Source organism: Jaculus jaculus, chromosome 5 (assembly GCF_020740685.1).
Source record: "Jaculus jaculus isolate mJacJac1 chromosome 5, mJacJac1.mat.Y.cur, whole genome shotgun sequence".
Taxonomy (NCBI): Eukaryota; Metazoa; Chordata; class Mammalia; order Rodentia; family Dipodidae; genus Jaculus; species Jaculus jaculus.
The window spans coordinates 37,363,111-37,383,008 of NC_059106.1; the positions used below are offsets into that span (position 1 = coordinate 37,363,111).

The 19,898-nt window shown below is 44.0% G+C and overlaps 1 protein-coding gene across 5 annotated transcripts in view; it reads right to left on the reverse strand.

Annotated features, from left to right (window-relative positions):
- The window catches only part of Gnb1 (G protein subunit beta 1), a 105,581-nt gene that overhangs the window by 2,400 nt on the left and 83,283 nt on the right, over positions 1 to 19,898 (reverse strand). For 4 of the 5 annotated variants that reach the window (XM_045149686.1, XM_045149687.1, XM_045149689.1 and 1 more), the window contains 6 exons: positions 17,605 to 17,668; positions 16,353 to 16,515; positions 6,721 to 6,787; positions 4,310 to 4,511; positions 2,892 to 3,108; positions 304 to 419 (listed from right to left, as the gene is read on the reverse strand). In XM_045149686.1, coding sequence (XP_045005621.1) covers positions 313 to 419; positions 2,892 to 3,108; positions 4,310 to 4,511; positions 6,721 to 6,787; positions 16,353 to 16,515; positions 17,605 to 17,668 — 820 coding nt within the window. In that variant the 3' untranslated portion in view covers positions 304 to 312. The remainder of the gene's footprint in view (positions 1 to 303; positions 420 to 2,891; positions 3,109 to 4,309; positions 4,512 to 6,720; positions 6,788 to 16,352; positions 16,516 to 17,604; positions 17,669 to 19,898) is intronic. The other variant, XM_045149690.1, reaches the window with a different exon arrangement.

The following is a 19,898-nucleotide window of genomic DNA, read 5'->3' on the forward strand; positions in this document are numbered from 1 at the left end:
AGATGTTGGTGGCACATGCCTTTAATCCCAGCACTGGGGAGGCAGACATAGGAGGATCGCCTTGAGTTCAAGGCCAGCCTGAGACTACATAGTGAATTCCAGGTCAGACTGAGCTAGAGTGAGACCCTATCTCCAAAAACAAACAACATCAAAAAAACCCCAAAGATGTTATGATGAAACCCAATATTATATATAATTAATGTTAATAAAAGCATTAATATAAAATGAAACAAACTCTTCATGTCCTAAGAAATATGTAAGTTCACTTCTGCTCGGGCAAGAGCACTGAGGCTGCTCCATTACCTACTGGCCTTAGTTCCAGATCTTGAGGAAGCTGTCCCAGGACCCTGTTGCCACAGCCATGCCATCATCAGTCACCCCCAAGCAGCTGACACGGTTGTCATGTCCAGCCAAGACACCTGGAAATAAAAACAGTATAGTCACTCGAGCCCAGAGGCTTCTCACCTGTATGTGATTATTGTGGAAAGGGCTGGATTTACTTATATTGATAAACAAGACTCAGGGCTGAGGAGATGGCTGAGTTAGTTGCTTCCTGTGCAAGCACAAAGAACTAAATTTGGATCTCCAGTACCTATGTAAATGCTGGGTGTGGTCATGCACACCTGCAACTGCAGTGCTCAGGAGAAGACAGTGAATCCAATCCCTAGGACTTCATTACTAGCTAGACAAACTGAATTATTGAGGTCTAAATTCATTGAGACCTTGTCTCAATAAAGTGGAGGCATGGAGGGAGATATCCATTGTTAACATATGGACTTCATCCATGCCTGCACACACACATGCACGTGCACACACACCAAGCTTAAATTCACAATGGAGTACAAGCCATAGTTAGAAAATCAAAAACTCAGCGGGGTGTGGTGCCCCATGCTTTTAATCCCAGCACTTGGGAGGCAGAGGTAGGAGGATCACTGTGATTTTGAGGCTACCCAGAGACTACATAGTGAATTCCTAGTTGCTCTGGGCTACAGCAAGACACTACCTCAAAATGTCATTTAAAAAAAAAAAAAAGACAAAAGAAAATCAGGGCTGGAGGGATGGCTCAACAGTTAAAGGTGATTGCCTGCAAAGGCTAAGGACCAAGGTTCAATTCCCCAGTACCTACATAAAGCCAGATGTAAAAAAAACACATAGGCTTCCATAATGCATTTTATCAAAGAGTGGAAGCCAGGCGTGGTAGCACACGCCTTTAATCCCAGGCAGAGGTGAGGTGGGAAGGATTGCTGTGAGTTTGAGACCACCCTGAGACCACATAGTGAATTCCAGGTCAGTCTGGGCTAGAGTGAGACTTTATCTCAAAAAACCAAAATAAATAAATAAAATTAAATTAAAAAAAAAAAAAAGCTGGAGCCGAGCGTGGTGGCGCACGCCTTTAATCCCAGCACTCGGGAGGCAGAGGTAGGAGGATCACCGTGAGTTCGAGGCCACCCTGAGACTCCATAGTGAATTCCAGGTCAGCCTGGGCTAGAGTGAGACCTTACCTCGAAAACCAAAAAAAAAAAAAAAAAAAAAAAAAAAAAGCTGGGTTTGGTGGCATAACGCCTTTAGTTCCAGCACTTGGGAGGCAGAGGTAGAAGGATCACCATGAGTTCGAGGCTATCCTGGTACAACAGAATGAGTTCTAATTCAAATCAACCTGGATTAGAGTGAGACCCTACCTCGAGGGGAAAAAAAAAATCTCTCTCTCTCTCTCTCTCTCTCTCTCTCTCACACACACACACACACACACACACACACACACACACACACACACACAGGGGGGGGGGGAGAGGAGAGAGGGAGGGAGGGAGGGAAGGAAATAAAAAACCTTATATCAGGCTGGAGAAATGGCTTTAACGGTTAAGGTGCTTACCTACGAAGCCTAAATTCCCCAGTACCCATGTAAGCCAGATGCACAAGGTGACGCATGTGTCTGGAGTTTGTTTGCAGTGACTGGAAGCCCTAGTGTGCTCATTCTCTACCTGCCTCTTTTTTCAACCTCTCTCTTAAATAAATAAATAAGTAAATAAATAAATAGCTTTAAAACCTAATCTCAAAGCAGCTGACCACATATGTGTATAGATACCAGCTATCTCATGCTCAATTGTGATTCTTGGGAGACAGGACTGCGATGGAAGCTGAAATTAGTGACCCCGGTGGAAAGCAGGCCTGCAGACTCCAAAAAGCTTTGGCTCTCAAATCATTAACAAGGATATTCCTGGCACTCAGAGGAATCACCTGTCACAACTGTATCAACCTGTCATACAGCTTGTGTTTTAACATCCTTGACAACACATTTAGTAAAATTCAGGCTTTAAACAAAATCATCACCAGCTGCAGCAGCAGCCAAGGGAACCAGAGAGCCAGCATAGTTTCAAAAATCAAACACTGAGTTTGCTCTAGTGGCACAAACCAGTAGGTATATTACTGAAGAGGATGTCAAAAGGGTCAAAGATCTAGCTGGGCATGGTGGCATATGCCTTTAATCCCAGCACTTGGGAGGCAGAGATAGGAAGATTGGCGTGAGTTCAAGGCCACCCTGAGACTACATAGTGAATCCCGGGTCAGTCCGAGCTAGAATAAGACCCTACCTCGAAAAACCAAAATAATAATATAATAATAATAATTATTATATATATAATTTTAAAAAGTTTAAAAAAAAACTATCCTCAAAAACCTTTAACACAGTTAAGGTGATTCAGTGTTTTCTGGCCTGCCAAATCACCTTCAATTCCTTGACAAGATAGAACTTATATTGTTCCTTGGAACTGAATCTCTGTTAAGGCCACAGGTGAGCTGACACAAACCTACACATTGCAGCTGATAATTGCCCTGTGCATCACAGAGAACTTGAATGTTCAGGATCATAGGAAGGAATCATGACCACCTACCTGCCCTGTCAGCTTTGAGTGCGTCCCAGACGTTGCAGTTGAAGTCGTCGTACCCAGCAAGGAGGAGACGCCCACTTTTAGAGAAGGAGACAGAGGTGATCCCACATATGATATTGTCATGGGAATAAGTCATGAGCTCCTGATCTGCACGGAGGTCAAACAGCCTGCATGTAGCATCATCTGAGCCAGTGGCAAAGGCATTGCCATTGGGAAAGAACTGGAAAAAAGGTAAATCAACACATGTGTTAGGGCTCAGAATATAGGTCAATTGGTAGGGCACTGGCTTAATACATGCAAGCCTCTGGGTTAAATCCCTAGCACTTAATTTTTTTATTTTTTTTTTTTTGATATAGTGGATCCCACTTGTACTCCCAGCATGGGGAATGAGGGGTGGATGGGCAGGTAGACATTGAGGGAGGACCACAGGAACTTCAAGGCCAGCCCAGACTATATATAATAAGTTCCAGGCTACATACACTGGAAAAAAAAATGCTCAAAAAGAAACAGGGGTCCAGGTATTGAGGAGCACACTAATCCCAGCACTCTGAAAGCAGAGGTAGGAGGATTGCTCTGTGTTCCAGGTCAGCCTGAGCTAGAGAATGAGACCCAACCATGAGAAACAACAACAAAAGGGGAAGGGGCACTGGAGAGATGGCTAAGCAGTTAAAGGCACTTGCTTACAAAGCCTGAAGGTCCAGGTTCAATTCCCCAGTACCCATGATGTACAAAGTGGCCTGTGGGTTTGTAGTTTATTTGCAGTGGTAGGAGGCCCTGCTGCACCCATTCTTTCTCTCCCCAAATAAAATATTGGAAGGAAGGAAAGGAGGGAGGGAGGGAGGGAGGGAGGGAAGGGGAGGGGAAAGGAGGGAAGGGGAGGGAAGGGAGGAAGAAAGGGAAAGAAAAAAGGTAAGTCTCCTGTAAGAACAAGAACAAGAGAATTGAAGGGGCACACGTGAGGGGAGCAAAGATAAGGGCTTGTGGACTCTCCAAGGTAGATTTCAGTCCAGCAAAGCTCACAGAATGCAGCCACTGCTAAAGGAATTCCCTTGCAGCTTCTTGGAGGTCCTTGTGGAAGGAGGCTGTGAATATGCCATGCTCTGGCCTGCAGAGGGCACACTGGTGTGCTTTAGGAAAGGAGACTAAGCAGCCTCATCAGTATCCAGAACATTGTACAACACAGCCAGCTGGCTGGCCAACAAAGGTCAATTCAGTTCTTGAATTTGAATTTCATCTATGAATTTGGTTGTATTTGCAAAGAAAAAAAGGAACACAAACCAGGTATGATGGCAAAGGCCTTTAACCTCAGCACTGGGGAGGATGAGGAAGGACGACTTTGAGTTCCATGCCAGCCTGGGGTACATTACGAGACCTTATCTCAACCCTCCCCATCAAGGAAAGTTCTAATGTGACAAACTCACACAGATGGCATTGATGTCAGACTCATGGCCTGTGAAAGTCTGCCGGCACATCCCTTCTCGGACATCCCAGAGCTTGGCTGAAGCGTCACAAGCACCAGAGACAAACAGTCTGGTGTCAGGAGCAAGAGACAGGCTCATGACATCTCCAGTGTGTCCAGTAAATGTGGTCGTTTGCTGGCCGGTCTCTATGTCCCACAGGGCACTGAAGCAGGGCAAATGACAAGAAGATGACTACCAGCCACTACCATTCTTTGACCCACAGAAGACCTCTGGGGCATCATAAACACACATTTAATTCTATAATGCGACTTAGCTTAGAGAATCAATGCAAAGAAGATACAACTTTGTGTGCATGAGTATGTGGGCCTGTGTACTTTTCTGAAAAGGGTGTAAAGGGTGTATCAGGATGTATGATACAACTCAGGCAAATGAGCCAGGCATGGTGGTACATATTTTTAATCCCAGCACTTAAGAGGCAGAGGTAGAAGGATCACTGTGAATTCCAGTCTACCCTGACACTACGTAGTGAATTCCAGGTCAGCCTGGGCTAGAGGAAGACCCTACCTCAAAATACAAATTACAAATGGATGAAAACACACACACACACACACACACACACACACACACACACACACACAACCTCATGCACATGAGAGGTCTGTGGGGACAACAGGAAATGTTAAGGCCCCCCAGAGGAGTAGATCCTGTTCCATCTGTCCTTCTGCCTTCATGGCCTCCTCCCTTGCTTCAGGGACATCAGGGGATCATGCCAAGAAAACAAACAGCTTAGCTGGGTAGAGTGGCACACGCCTTTAATCCCAGCACTCTGGGAGGTAGAGGTAGGAGTATCACAGTAAGTTCAAGGCCACCGTGAGACTACATAGTGAACTCCAGTTCAGCCTGGACTAGAGCAAGACCCTACTGGGGAGGGGGGATAAACAGCTCAAAGCAACTCTGATGCTCTGCTCCCTTTCCTTGGGGTCATAAACAGAGAACAGAGAGTCTTCATGGCTGCACATGGTATTCCAAAGACCTCTGCTTGAACAGCTCTTAAAAAGTGAGGCAGCAGGGCTGGAGAGATGGTTTAGTGGTTAAGGCGCTTGCCTGAAAAGCCAGGCTCGATTTCCCAGGACCCATGTGAGCCAGATTCACAAGGCAGTGCACACATCTGGAGTTCATTTGCAGCAGCTGAAGGCCCTAGAGTGCCCATTCGTATCTCCTCTCTCTCTCTCAAAAGGGGGTGGGGGAGTGAGGCAACACCTGCATACCACACCACTCAGGGCAGAAATTAGGACTAAAGGCCACAACAATGTACTGTTTCTGGTTGCAACCTAAGAAAGCAACAGCATTGTAAATCATCCATTCATTTCAACCTCACCTGACAGCCTAGTTAAGTCTGGTAACACAAATCCAATCAGCTAATTTCAGAATTTGTACATCCCAGAGCATGAGGGATTTAAGAAAAAAAGAGTAAGCTGGGTATAATGGTACATGACTTTAATCCCAGCACTCAGAAGGCAGAGGTAGGAGGATTGCCATGAGTTGTAGGCCACCCTGAGACCACATAGTGAATTCCACATCAGCCTGGGCTAGAGTGAGACCCTACCTAGAAAACCAAAACAAAACAGAAGAAGAAGGGAGGAGGAGGAAGAAGAAGAGGAGGAGGAGGAAGAAGAAGAGGAGGAGGAGGAGGAAGAAGAAGAGGAGGAGAAGTAGTAGTAATAGTAGTAAGCATAGGAGTATAACAAATCTCATCTGAGAAAATGATCAACACACAAAATAACTTTGGAAACATCTTACAGAAGTCTTAAAGGCCACCTGATGGCACCTGTGCCACAACCTGTCAGCTAATGGTGGCCACCCAAGCACGTTTCCAAAGACAAGAAGAAACCATAAGATAGATAGCTTATATCTAAAAGGAATCACACAAATAATATGTGGTCAGTTTATCTATGACAAATTTTAAAAAGTCCAGAATTTATTTAAGTGTGCTTCTACCTACTAGTAAACAGAAATCCCAAAATTAAGAAATCAGATAGAGTTCACTTGAATCACAACCCCTGATGTTTGAAGGCTGTACCATGCTCAGAGAGGGAAAGTTGAACCCTCCCACATTGATCTGGCTGCATAAAAGTGAAAGGAGAAAAATATACAAAAGCAAGTACTCCATGTACATCTGTGGTCAGAATACCTACATTTCAGGTCTCTGTTCAAATTAAACTTTGCATATCTATACACATTAGAATGAAATTTACTTACTGCTACTTTGTTGTTTTTAATCTCCAGGCCATTTTAAATTAGAAGTGGTCTAACTATTGTCAAGAACGATCTAACCTGTATGTCTCATCCTACAGGTCTGAACAAGAGCTCTGGGCCTCAGACTTTGCTGCCTGCCTTGGTCAGGTACTTACCATGTGGTATCTCCAGAGCTGGTGACGATCTGATTGTCATCCAGGAACCGGCAGCAGGACAAGTAACCTAGCAAAGAGTAAACCCAGATGAGAACATAAATCTAACAAGCTGATTCTATGTTTCTTTCTTTCTTTCTTTCTTTTTTTTTTTTTTTTTTTTTTGTGTGTGTGGGGGAAGTTTGGATCAAGGTACAGTCTGACTCTATCCCAGGTTGATATGGAATTCACTATGTAGTCTCAGGGTGGCCTTAAACTTACAGTGATCCTATATCTTCCTCCCAAGTGTCAAGATTAAAGGCGCTCACTACCACACCTGGCTTTATGGTCTTTTTAAAGAAATATATGGTAGTAGAATCATTTTCATTCCCATAAGGTCTCTGACATTTTAACAGTGTGGGCAAAACCATAGCAGGCAGAATCAATACCAGAAGAACAGGGCAACACTTCATATAGAGCCATATTCTGTATAGTATAGAGCAGCAGGCTAAGCCTGTGAAACACCTCAATCTTCCATCTGCTTTTCTGACCAACAAAATTAAGGCAGGGATTCACGTTCCTGTTGTTCACATTTGCTTGTTTATTCACTTTTTAAAAAATAATTGGTTCAGGGCCTTGGGTAGGAAGGACAGCTGTGGATAGGTGGGACACAGCCTTGTACAAACAAGATGATTCTTGTGTGTTTTGCTGTAGCTCATGCTCCAGTAGAAAGACAAAACAGTAATTTGGTAGTATATTAGGAACCAGTGTGAGGAACAGGAAGGCATTAGGCTGAGGGGCTTAATTAGATGATGAGGGTCATGAAAACCCTCAAAGGGAAGACGGAAGGCTCCCAGTTGTCCCAGGAAGGGTGTTCCAAAGCAGATAGCACAGCCAGAGCCAGGAGGGGGGATAGTCCAGAACTCATGTAGTCAGAGCAGAGAGGGCTTACAAGTTGTGGAAGGATGACCAAGAGGAAAAGGAAAAATGGTTGGACAGACACCTGGCAGGAATACTGGCAATATCCAGTGGGGAAGATCTATAAAAATGGTGAGTTGACTTTCTCAGGTGCAGTAGATAGGATGTAAAAATAGCTGTGCTCCTGTTTGTTCCTGCCCACCCTCACTGGAAGGATGCTCTGGAAGGTAGGCAGAATAGGGTGGTTAGGCTGTAGACAAAATGGAGCAGCGAGACATTCCATTCTAAACAGCTTTAGGAATGAGGAAATATTAAAAACAGAAGTGTGCGGTTCACCCCACATTAATGAGTTTATCTTAGTAACTACCAGTTCAGGGTCATCAAACCAAACACACAGCAACATTGGCAATTCTCAAGGAGATTCAAGCTTAAGACTGAGTGTTTTCAGAAACAGTTTTGCTTCAAGTCTACAGCAAGGAGACATGCAACATTGTTTTTGGTTAAAAAAAAAAACAAACACCCAAGGAAGAGGCCTATTGAAGGTTTTGATGTAGAAGGAAAGAATGCAGAGAAAGAAAGCAATTACTTCAGAAGCATCAACCTGGTTCCCACTCAAAAAATAGATAAACGCCGGGCGTGGTGGCACACGCCTTTAATCCCAGCACTCAGGAGGCAGAAGCAGGAGGATCAGGATCGCTGAGAGTTTGAGGCCACCCTGAGACTACTACACAGAGGATTCCAGGACAGCCTGAGCCAGAGTGAGACCCTACCTCGAAAAAACCAACAAACAAACAAAAAAAAAGACAATGGATTCCAAAATACCAACTACAGCCCAGAAAAGGACACATGGTCAAATATTTGAGACCACACCCACAGGGATACCAGGGTCCACACTGAATAGACTCCCTCCTAAGCCTCACTGGAGCTCTTCTCCCATGACTTGTAGCTATAACTCCTGAAACCATACCCTGTAGGGTGTCCATCTGGACAGTGTCACTCAGTCTCAACAGAACACCAGTCTCCAGAAGGTCACTAGGGTCTCACACAACTGGAAGAACTACCAAGCTCTGGAGTAGCGCTGGTTACAAAAGCTGACAGAGGCTCAAATGCAGAATGATGAAAGTTTGTGAGCTGGGAAGACGGGTCAGAGGTTAAGGATGCTTGCTTGCAAAGCCTGCTTGCCCAGAGTTCAATTTCCAATACACCTACACAAGCCAGACGCTAAAATTGGTACACGAGTCTAATGTTTCCAGAGGCAAGAAACATTAGGCAACCATGTTCTTTTTTGTTTGCTTGTTTTTCTTTGTTTGTTTGTTTGTTTTTCCAAGGTAGGGCCTCACTTTGGCCCAGGCTGACCTGGACCTCACCCTGCAGTCCTAGGCTGGCCTTGAACTCAGGGTGATCCTCCTACCTTTGCCTCCCAAGTGCTGGGATTAAAGGAGAGCACCACCACACCTGGCATCACATTCATATTCTTTCTCTTTTTTAAAAAAAGTATTTTTATTTATTCATTTATTTGACAGAGAAAGAGGGGGGGGAGAGAGAGAATGGGCACGCCACGGCTTCCAGCTACTGCAAACCAAGTCCAGACAAGTGCACCCCTTGTGCATCTGGTTAATGTGGGTCCTGGGGAATTGAACCTGGGTCCTTTGCTTTGCAGGCAAGTGCCTTAACCGCTAAGCCATCCCTTCAGCCTTTTTTTTTGTTTTTGTTTTTGTTTTTGAGGTAGGGTCACGTTCAAGCCCAGGATGACCTGGAATTCACTATGGAGTCTCAGGGTGGCCTCAAACTCACAGCTGGGCTATTTCTCCTACAAAAAAATAAAATAAATAAAAGGCCAAGTGTGGTGGCACATGCCTTTAATCCCAGCACTTGGGAGGCAAAGGTAGGAGGAACACCCTGAGTTCAAGGCCAGCCTAGGAATACAGAATGAGTTCCAGGTCAGCCTGAGACATAGTGAAACTCTACCTTGAAAAACAAAACAAGGGCTGGAGAGATGGTTAAGGTGTTTGCCTGCAAAGCCAAAGGACCTAGGTTTGATTCCCCAGGACCCACGTGAGCCAGATGCACAAGGGGACACATGCATCTGGAGTTCATTTGCAGTGGCTGGAGGCCCTGGTGCACCCATTCTCTCTTTCTCTCTCTCTATCCCTGCCTATTTCTGTATCTTTCTCAAATAAATACTTTTAATCTAATTAAATATTTTAAAAAAAAAGAAAGTGGAAAGTGCCAAAAGGACCAGAGCAGCACTGGGACCACCCCTAATTTCCTTCTGGTAACAATATGGTTAGAACTTTCAGAATACACACAAATGAGCTGGGTATATATCTCAGTGGTATAGTACTTTTACAGCATAAGCAAGTCCATATGTTCAATACGCAGTACCACCACCAAAAATAAACCAAAAATATCAACACTACTTCTGAAGATTTTAGTTGAAAAACAAATTTTCAAAATGAATCACTTTTGACAGTTTTAGCCTCCTAGCCTGCGCTATGAGGAAGGGGTGTGGGTCAGCACAGGTGTGTGAAGTTAGACAACAAAGAACAGCTCAGGAACAAAGCCAAAATTTGCAGAAGTTTCTTTCCAAGGGCAGGAAAAACCTGTCAGTGTAGAATTGGAAAAGGAGTACTGACCCCATCATGGGGGAGATGAAAGGCTGAAAGCAGGTATACTATGGAGAACTCTTGCTTTAAAAAGTCAATTAAGGACTGGAGAGATGGCTTAGCGGTTAAGCGCTTGCCTGTGAAGCCTACGGACCCCGGTTCGAGGCTCGGTCCCACGTTAGCCAGATGCACAAGGGGGCGCACGCGTCTGGAGTTCGTTTGCGGAGGCTGGAAGCCCTGGCGTGCCCATTCTCTATCTCTCCCTCTATCTGTCTTTCTCTCTGTGCCTGTCTCTCAAATAAATAAATAAGTAAATAAATAAATAAATAAAAGTCAATTAAGGGAGACCAGAAAGATGGCTTAGCGGTTAAGGTGCTTACCTGTGAAGCCTAAGGATCTAGGTTTGTTTCTCTAGACCCCATGTAAGCCAGATGCACAAGGTGGCATGTGCATCTGAAGTTCGTTTGCAGTGGCTAGAGGCCTTAAGTATACCCATTCTCTGTCTCTAATAAATAAATAAAAATATTATAGGGGGCTGGAGAGATGTCTTATTGGTTAAGGCACTTGCCTGCAAAGCCAAAGGACCCAGGTTCAATTCCCTAGGGCCCACGTAAGCCAGATGCACATGGCACATGTATCTGGAGTTTGTTTACAGTGGCTGGATGCCCTGGCGTGCCCATTCTCTCTCTCTCTCAAATAAATAAATAAAATATTTTTTAAAACACATTTGTAAAAAATATATTAAAAAGAAGTCAATAAAGGGGCTGTAGAGATGGTTCCGCAGTTGAGGCATTTGCCTGCAAAGCCTAAGGACACATGTTCAACTCTCCAGGTCCCATATAAGACAGACACCACAAGCGCACAAGGTCACACACACACATGCACACAAGGTAGCACACGTGTCTGGAGCTTGATTACAGTGGCTGAGTCCCTGGCAGGCCAATTCTCTCTTTCTCGTGTGTATGCATTAAAAAAAAAAAAAGGCCAGTTTGTTGGGCTTGCCTCCAAAATAAATAAAATAAAAAGTCAATGAAGGGGACTGGAGAGATGGTTTAGCAGTTAAGGCACTTGCCTGAAAAACCAAAGGAGCCATGTTTGATTCCCCAGGAGCCACATAAAGCCAGATGCACAAGGTGGTGCATGCAACTGGAGTTCATTTGCAGTGGCCAGAGGCCCAGGTGTGCCCATATTCTCTTTCTCAATTAATAATGATTAATTAATTAAATAATAAAAAGTCAATAATTAAGGCTAGAGATATTGCTCAGTGGTTAAGGTGTTTGCCTGCAAAGCCTAGGTTCGATTCCCCAGTACCTATGTAAAGCCAGATGTACAAGGTGGTGCATGTGTCATGCAGTGGCTGGAGGCCCTGGAGTACCCATTCATATTCATTCTCTCTCTCTCTAAAGGGGGGGGGGAGGAAGGAGGGAGGAGAAAAGTCAATGAAAAGGAAAAGAGAAGAGAGCAAAATAGAATGGTGATCTCAAAGTCAACAAGTGTTAGAGGAAGATGGTCCAGCAGTTATAGCACCCATGTAAAGCTGGATGCAAACTGGCAAATGGTACATGCTTCAGTGATCCCAAAACACCTATGGCAATGAGAGGTGGAACCAAGAGAATCTCAAGATCATGCAAATAAATAAATAAATAAATATTTTTTTGAAAATCAAAGTTTATTTTATTCATTTATTTGAGAGAGTCAGTGAGGAGGGGAGGGGAGAATGGGCATACCAATGCAAACAAACTCCAGATGTATGCACCATCTTACGCATTTGGCTTATGTGGGTACTGGGGAATTGAACCTGTGTCCTTAGGCTTCATAGGCAAGCACATTAACCACTAAACCATCTCTCCAGTCCAAAAGTGAAGTTTTAAAGTCTGGTGTGGTGATGCAAGCCTTTAATTCCAGCACTCAAGAAGCAGAGGTAAAAGGACTGTTGTGAGTTAGAGGCTAGCCTGGAACTACAGAATGAGTTCCAGGTCAAACTGGACAGTAGAATGAGACCCTATATCAAACAAGCAAGCAAGCAAACAAACAAACCCAACATCAACAACAAAAAGTCAAGTTCTGGGCTGGGCAGATGGTTCAGGGGTTAAGACACTTGACTGTAAACCCCAAAGACCAAAGTTTGATTCACCATAAAGCCTAATGATTTGAGTTCAATTCACTAGTACACATGTAAAACCAGATGCCCAAAAATGAAATATAAATATATGGAGTTCTTTTGCAGCAGCTAGAGGCCCTGATGACACACACCTTTAATCTCAGCACTTGAGGCTGAGGAAGGAAGATGGATGTGAGTTGGAGGCCAGCCTGAGACTACATAGTGAAATCCAGGTCAGCCTGGGCTAGAGTGAGATCCTATTTTGAAAAACTAAAATTCAAGTTTAAGCTATCCCCACCACGTTCCAATACTGAATAGAAGTACAGTGTTGTATTAGAAAGACCTCTGGCTAGACTTTTGGCCATAAAGTTCATGCACTTAGGGCCCTTTTGACTAGAAGACTTCAGCAAAAGCCACTGTGTCACAATTTCAAAGAACTAAGTCTGAGCATAGGGGTCTATTCTCTCCCTATAAACCCCTAGAGAGCAGCACTGAAAATAATTAGTGACTGGGCTACAATCATGTCAGATGCGTTTTCAGGAGTTAATTTTTCAAGGTTGGAAGCAGTTAAAGGTACTTTCTTGCAAATCCTATGGGCCCATGTTCAATTCCCCAACATCCAAGTAAATCCAGATTCAAAGTGGCATATACATCTGTGATTCCCAAAGTGCATACACAATGGGAAGCAGAGCCAAGAGAATCCAAAACTGAAGGGCCAACTATATCCTGAACTCCCTTTGTAGTGGCAAACCAGAACTGTCTTGATGGTGGGGCATAAACATTAGAAAGTTGTCCTCTACCACCACACAAACACTGTAGCATATGTGTTCTCTCTTACACACACACACACAAATAATTTTTTAAACACAATCGAATGTCTTTGTAATTATTTCTAATATAATTGGATCTGGAAGGTGTATTATGAGCTGGGAAGAACACAAAGTGCTCAAACTGGAGTTTGATTCCCTGACCCTGATGTAAAAAAGCCAGGAGCCATGGTGGGCTTCAATAATTACAGCATGCTGTAATTATGTAATTATGCTGACGGCAAGATGAGAAGTGGAGCCAAAAATATGAACAAAACAAGAACATACACAAGGGCTGGAGAAATGGGTCAGCAGCTAAGGCACTTAAATGCAAAGCCTGAGGACCCAAGTTTGGTTCCCTAGTACCCAAGTAACACCAGATGTGCAAGGTGGTACATGCATCTAGTTTGTTTTCAATAACTAACCACTATAACAGCCCTGGAGAGCCGATTCCATCTGCTTTTTATTTATGTTTAGGTTTTTCGAGGTAGGGTTTCACTGTAGTCCAGGCTGACCTGGAATTCACTATGTAGTCTCAGGGCCTCTCTATTTAAAAATATATTTAAAAATAAGCCAGGCGTGGTGGTGCATGCCTTCAATCTCAGCACTTGGGAGGCAGAGGTAGGAGGATCTCCAACAGTTCTAGGCCACCCTGAGACTACCCAGTGAATTCCAGGTCAGGCTGGACCAGAGACCCTACCTCAAAATAAATAAATAAATAATATATATAATATATATAATATATATTTTATTATTTTTATTTGAGAGAGGCAAAGAGCGAGAGAATCGGTGCACTGGGGTCTCCAGCTGCTGCAAACCAACTCCAGATTCATGTGCCACCTTGTGTATCTGGCTTACGTGGGTCCTGGGAAATCGAACCTTGGCCCTTTGGCTTTGCAGGCAAGTGCCTTAACCACTAAATCATCTCTCCAGCCTCTGCCTCTCATAATAAATAAGTAAGTAATACCTGTAGCTGGGTATGGTGGCACATGCCTTCACTCCCAGAACTTGGGAGGCAGAGGTAGGAGGATTGCCATGAGTTCGAGGCTACCCTGGGACTACATAGTGAATTCCAAGTCAGCCTGGGCTACAGCGAAAACCAGGAAAAAAAAAAAAAAAAAAAAGAATTATACCTGTATATTTTACTTTTTTTGTTTTTCCAGGTAGGGTCTCGCCCTAGCCCAGGCTAACTATGTAGTCACAGGGTAGCCTTGAACTCGCTGCAATCCTTCTACTTCTGCCTCTTGACTGCTGGGATTAAACGTGTGTGCCATTACTCCTTGCCTGTTTCTATTTTAAATATATTACAAGCTGGGTGTGGTGGCATACACCTTTAATCCCACCACTCTAGAGGTAGGAGCATCACCATGAGTCTAAGGCCAGCCTGGGCTACAGCGAGATCCTACCTCAAAAAAAAAACATTAAAAAAAAAAAAAAGGAGAGCCGGACATGGTGGCGCAGGCCTTTGATCCTATCACTCAAGAGGCAGAGGTAGGAGAATCACCATAAGTTCAAGGCCACCCTGAGACTACATAGTGAATCCCAGGTCAGCCTGGGCTAGAGTGAGACCCTACCTTGAAAAACTAGGGGGATTAGGGGTGAGGGAGAACAACAACAATCACTGTCCCAGAGACTGTGATCAGTGTTTCTGAGGTTTCTTTATTCTGTTAGTTTAGGGCAGTAAACTTCTGGTCCTCCTAGCCTCCCAAGTGCTAGGATTACGTTTGGCCTAAGATCAGTTTCTTCAGAATATTTAAAGGGAGGGGCTGGAGAGATGGCTTAGCAGTTAAGGTACTTACCTATGAAGCCTAAGGACCAATGTCTGACTCTCTAGATCACATGTGAGCCAGATGTGCAAGGTGACACAGGGCACAAGGTCACACATGTGCACAGGGAGGTGCATGTGTCTGGAGTTTGATTACAGTGGTTGGAGGCCCTGGGATGACAATTCTCTCCATGTCTCTCTTGCTCTTACTCTCTTGCATTAAAAAAGGACAGCTGGGTTGGAGGGATGGCTTAGCAGTTAAGGGGTTTGCCTACAAAGCCAAAGGACCCAGGTATGACTCCCCAGGACCCATATTAGCCAGATGTACAGGGAGCACATGCATCTGGAGTTCATTTGCAGCAGGTGGAGGTCCTGGCATGCCCATTCCACCCCCTCTCTTTTCCTCTTTCTCTGTCAAATAAGTAAACAAATATTTTTTTAAGTGGCCAGGCGTAATAGTACACGCTTTTAATCCCAGCTCTTGGGAAGTAGAGGTAGGAGGATCATCGCTGCAAGTTCAAGACCACCCTGTGACTACATTGTGAATTCCAGGTCAGCCTGAGCTAGAGTGAAACCCTACCTTGAAAAATAAAAGGCCAGTCCATTGGGCTTGCACACGCACATACATACATACACTCAGGAATGGCAGCAGAAACTTATATACCCAGCAGTGAGGAGGAGGAGGAAGAAAGAGGTTGGGGCCAGTGTTAAGACTACATAGTGAATTCCTGGTCAGCCTGAGATAGAGTGAGACTCTACTTCAAAAAACCAAAAAGGAGAGGTATGTCACTGGGAGCAGGTCTTGGGATTTTACAAACCAGGCCCTCTGGCTAGTGCTGGTAAACTCATCTTTGCTGCTTTCTCCCTGCTGAAATGACAAAATGTGATACCTCCTCTGTCTGTCTATGCTATGCTTTCCCTGTCTTGATAAAATGTCTCCTTGAAATAAACCCTTTTGGGCTGGAGAGATGGCTTAGCAGTTAAGCGCTTGACTGTGAAGCCTAAGGACCCCAGTTCGAGGCTCGATTCCCCAGGACCCACATTAGCCAGATGCACAAGGGGGTGCATGTGTCTGGAGTTCGTTTGCAGTGGCTGGAGGCCCTGGCACGTCCCATTCTCTCTCTCTCTCTCTCTTTCTCTCTGCCTCTTTCTCTGTCACATTCAAGTAAATAAGAATAAACAACAACAAAAAAATTAAAATAAAAAGAAATAAATCCTTTCCTTCCATAAGCTGCTTTTGGTTGGGTGTTGATTTTTCCCTCAGCAGAGAAGATAACTATTGGCCTTAGTAAAAATCTGTAATACCAGTAAAGGTGTATTAGGCCTGGTTTAATTTTGCTTTCAGAAAACATTTGGCCATTACTGTAACTTTTATTTTAATTTCTTAATAATAACCAACAAGGAGTTGAAAGGCATACAATGCAACCCAGCTCTACACTGGGAGGTTATGAAACACATACCTGTGTGTCCCGCCAGCTCACGACTCACACGTACATTCCCTTCACGAGTTTTCAGATTGTAAATGGAGCAAATGTTATCCAGGCCACCGCAGGCCACATAATTCCCAGAAGGAGCATATGCACAAGTCATGACCCAGGATGAGCGCAGAGGGATGGCATGGACCTACATGACAGGAATGTAGATGAGGCATTATCTTCAAATTCATTAACTACTAGACTGACATGGTAACACACACATGTGATCCTAGCATGTAAGAGGAGGAATACAAGTCAGTCTGTCTACATGACAGCCACCCCCCCCCCTTCCTCCATCTTTCTTAGTAGCTGGGATTACAGATATGTATACTTCACTGGGCTGTTTTTTTTTTTTTTTTTAGCATTTTTTTTTTATTTTTATTAACATTTTCCATGATTATAAAATATATCCCATGGTAATTCCCTCCCTCCCCACCCCCACACTTTCCCGTTTGAAATTCCATTCTCAATCATATTACCTCCCCATTACAAACATTGTGATTACATATATACAATATCAACCTATTAAGTATCCTCCTCCCTTCCTTTCTCCACCCTTTATGTCTCCTTTTCAATTTACCGGCCTCTGCTACTAAGTATTTTCATTCTCACGCAGAATGGGCTGCTTTTTATTTTAGGTGGTTTTTAGAATCAAACCCAGGGTATCATGCACATTAGAGAAGTACTCTACCCATGAGCTACATTCACAATCTCCAACTAAATTTTAAGAAGAATTTAATTCATGCATCGAAGTATAGTGCCTTTTAGATTCTCTTGTAAAAAATTAGAAATTAGCTGGGCATGGTGGTGCATGCCTTTAACCCCAGCACTTGGGAGGCAGAGGTAAGAAGATTGCTGTGAGTTCGAGACCACCCTGAGACTCCATAGTGAATTCCAGGTCAGCCTGGGCTAGAGTGAGACCCTACCTCGGGGAAAAAAGAAATTAAATGAAAAGCTACATTTTTGCGTTTTTAAGTCACAAAAATTCCCAGTCTAAGACTGGAATGCAGGCAGATCGCTTACCAACACAAGCAGGTACTAAGCTCCTGCTGACATGGTAAAGCATGGGAAGCATAAAACAACTCTTGCATCCCAGCAGAAGGTACCAGCAACATGAGCCCACCTGGATTCTTCCATTTTTCTTCACAGAACCTCATTACTGAAGAAAAGTCTTGTGAGTGGACATGCCTATATGGCTCCCTGGTGGTGTTCTGGGGAAGGGACTTGCAAAACCCACCTTGTTTGTAGTATAGCTGTCCCAGATGATGAGTTTTCCATCCTGCGAGGCGCTGACAAGGAGCCTGGAAAAAGCACCAGGAAATAAAATGGAAACAAATGTTGGAGACTTCAATAAGAAATTCAATACATTTGCTTGATGCAAAATAAATTTAAAAAAATTGGGGGGGGGGGCTGGAGATATGGTTTAGCAGTTAAGGAGCTTGTCTACAAGCCTAAGGATTTGTTTCTCCAGTACCCACGTACACCAGGTGCACAAGATGGCACACGTCTGGAGTTCATTTTGCAGTGGCTAGTGGCCCTGGCATGCCATCCCTCCCCCACTGTTAAATAAATATTTTCCCCCTTTTTTTGGTTTTTCAAGGTACGGTCTCACTCTGGCTCAGTCTCAGGGTGGCCTTGAACTCTCAGCGATCCTCCTACCTCAGCCTCCCGAGTGCTGGGATTAAAGGTGTGTGCCACCACACCTGGCTAATATTTTCTTTTAAAAAAAAAAATATTTAGGGGCTGGAGAGATGGCTTAAAGGTGCTTGCTTGCAAAATCTGATGACCTTGGTTTGATTTCCCCAGTACCCACATAAACCAAATGCACAAAATGATGCATGCATCTGGAGTTCATCTGAAGTGGCAGGAGACCCTGATGCAACTATACTCACTCTATCTCTGTCTCAAATAATAAATAATTTTCAATTAAAGTTATTCATTTATTTGCACGTATATATGCAGGGGGACAGAAGAAATGTATCAGAGCCTCTTGCTCTGCAAATGAAGGTCAGGTACTTGTACCACATTTTTGGAACTTAGACCTGGGCCAGCAGGCATTGAAAGCAAGTGCCTATAACTGCTGAGCCATCTTTTAAACAACAAGATAAAAGTGCGTTTAAGAAAAAGCATGGGGGGCTGGAGAGATGGCTTAGCGGTTCAGCACTTGCCTGTGAAACCTAAGGACCCGGTTTGTGGATCCATTCCCCAGGACCCACGTTAGCCAGATGCACAAGTGGGCGCATGCGTCTGGAGGTCGTTGGCAGTGGCTGGAGGCCCTGGTACACCCATTCTCTCCCTCCCTCTCTCTCTCTCTCTCTCTCTCTGTCTGCCTTTCTCTCTGTGTCAGTCGCTCTCAAATAAATAAATAATGAACAAAAATATTTTTTAAAAAAAGAAGGAAAAAGGGCTGGAGAGATGGCTTAGTGGTTAAGTGCTTGCGTGTGAAGCCTAAGAACCCCAGTTAGAGGCTCGGTTCCCCAGGACCCACGTTAGCCAGATGCACAAGAGAGCACATGCATCTGGAGTTCGTTTGCAGTGGCTGGAGGCCCTGGCATGCCCATTCTCTCCCTCCCTCCCTCCCCCCCTGCCTCTTTCTCTGTCTGTTGCTCTCAAATAAATAAATAAAAATAAAAATTTAAAAAAAGGAAAAAGAAAGCACTCTCAAATAAATAAAAAATGAACAAAAATATTTTTTAAAAAAAGGAAAAAGAAAGGGCTAGAGAGACGGCTTAGTGGTTAAGGTACTTGCCTGCAAAGCCTAAGAACCCAGGTTTGAATTCCCAGGATCCACGTAAACTAGAGTTCATTTGAAGAGGCCGGGGCATCCATTCTCCCTCCCCCCCCTCCTCCCTCTCTCAATAAAAAAATAAAATGAAGCCAGGCATGGTGGTGCACACCTTTAATCCCAGCACTTGGGAGGCAGAGGTAGGAGGCCACCCTGAGACTGCATAGTGAATTCCAGATCAGCCTGGGATAGACTGAGACCCTACCTCAAAAAAACCAAAAACCGTATTTTTTAAAAAAAATTTTAATATTTTATTTTTATTTATTTATTTATTTATTTGAGAGGGAGAGATACAGAAATAGACAGGTAGACAGAGAATGGGTGCACCAGGACTTCCAGGCCACTGCAAATGAACTCCAGATGTGTGTGCCCCCTTGTGCATCTGGTTAACGTGGGTCCTGGGGAATCGAGCCTCAAACCAGGGTCCTTAGGCTTCACAGGCAAGCACTTAACTGCTAAGCCATCTCTCCAGCCCCCAAAAAACTATATTAAAGAAGAAGAATCTAAATGCAAACCAAAAAATAAAAATAAAAAGTGCAAGCTGGGCGTGGAAGCACGTGCCTTTAATCCTAGCACTTGAGAGGCAGAGGTAGGAGGATCACCATGAGTTTGAGGCTACCCTGAGACAACATTGTGAACTCCAGGCCAGCCTGAGCTAGAGTAAGACCATACCTTAAAAATAAATAAATAAATAAATAAATAAATAAATAAATAAATAAAAAGTGCAAGACCAACTGTGACAACAC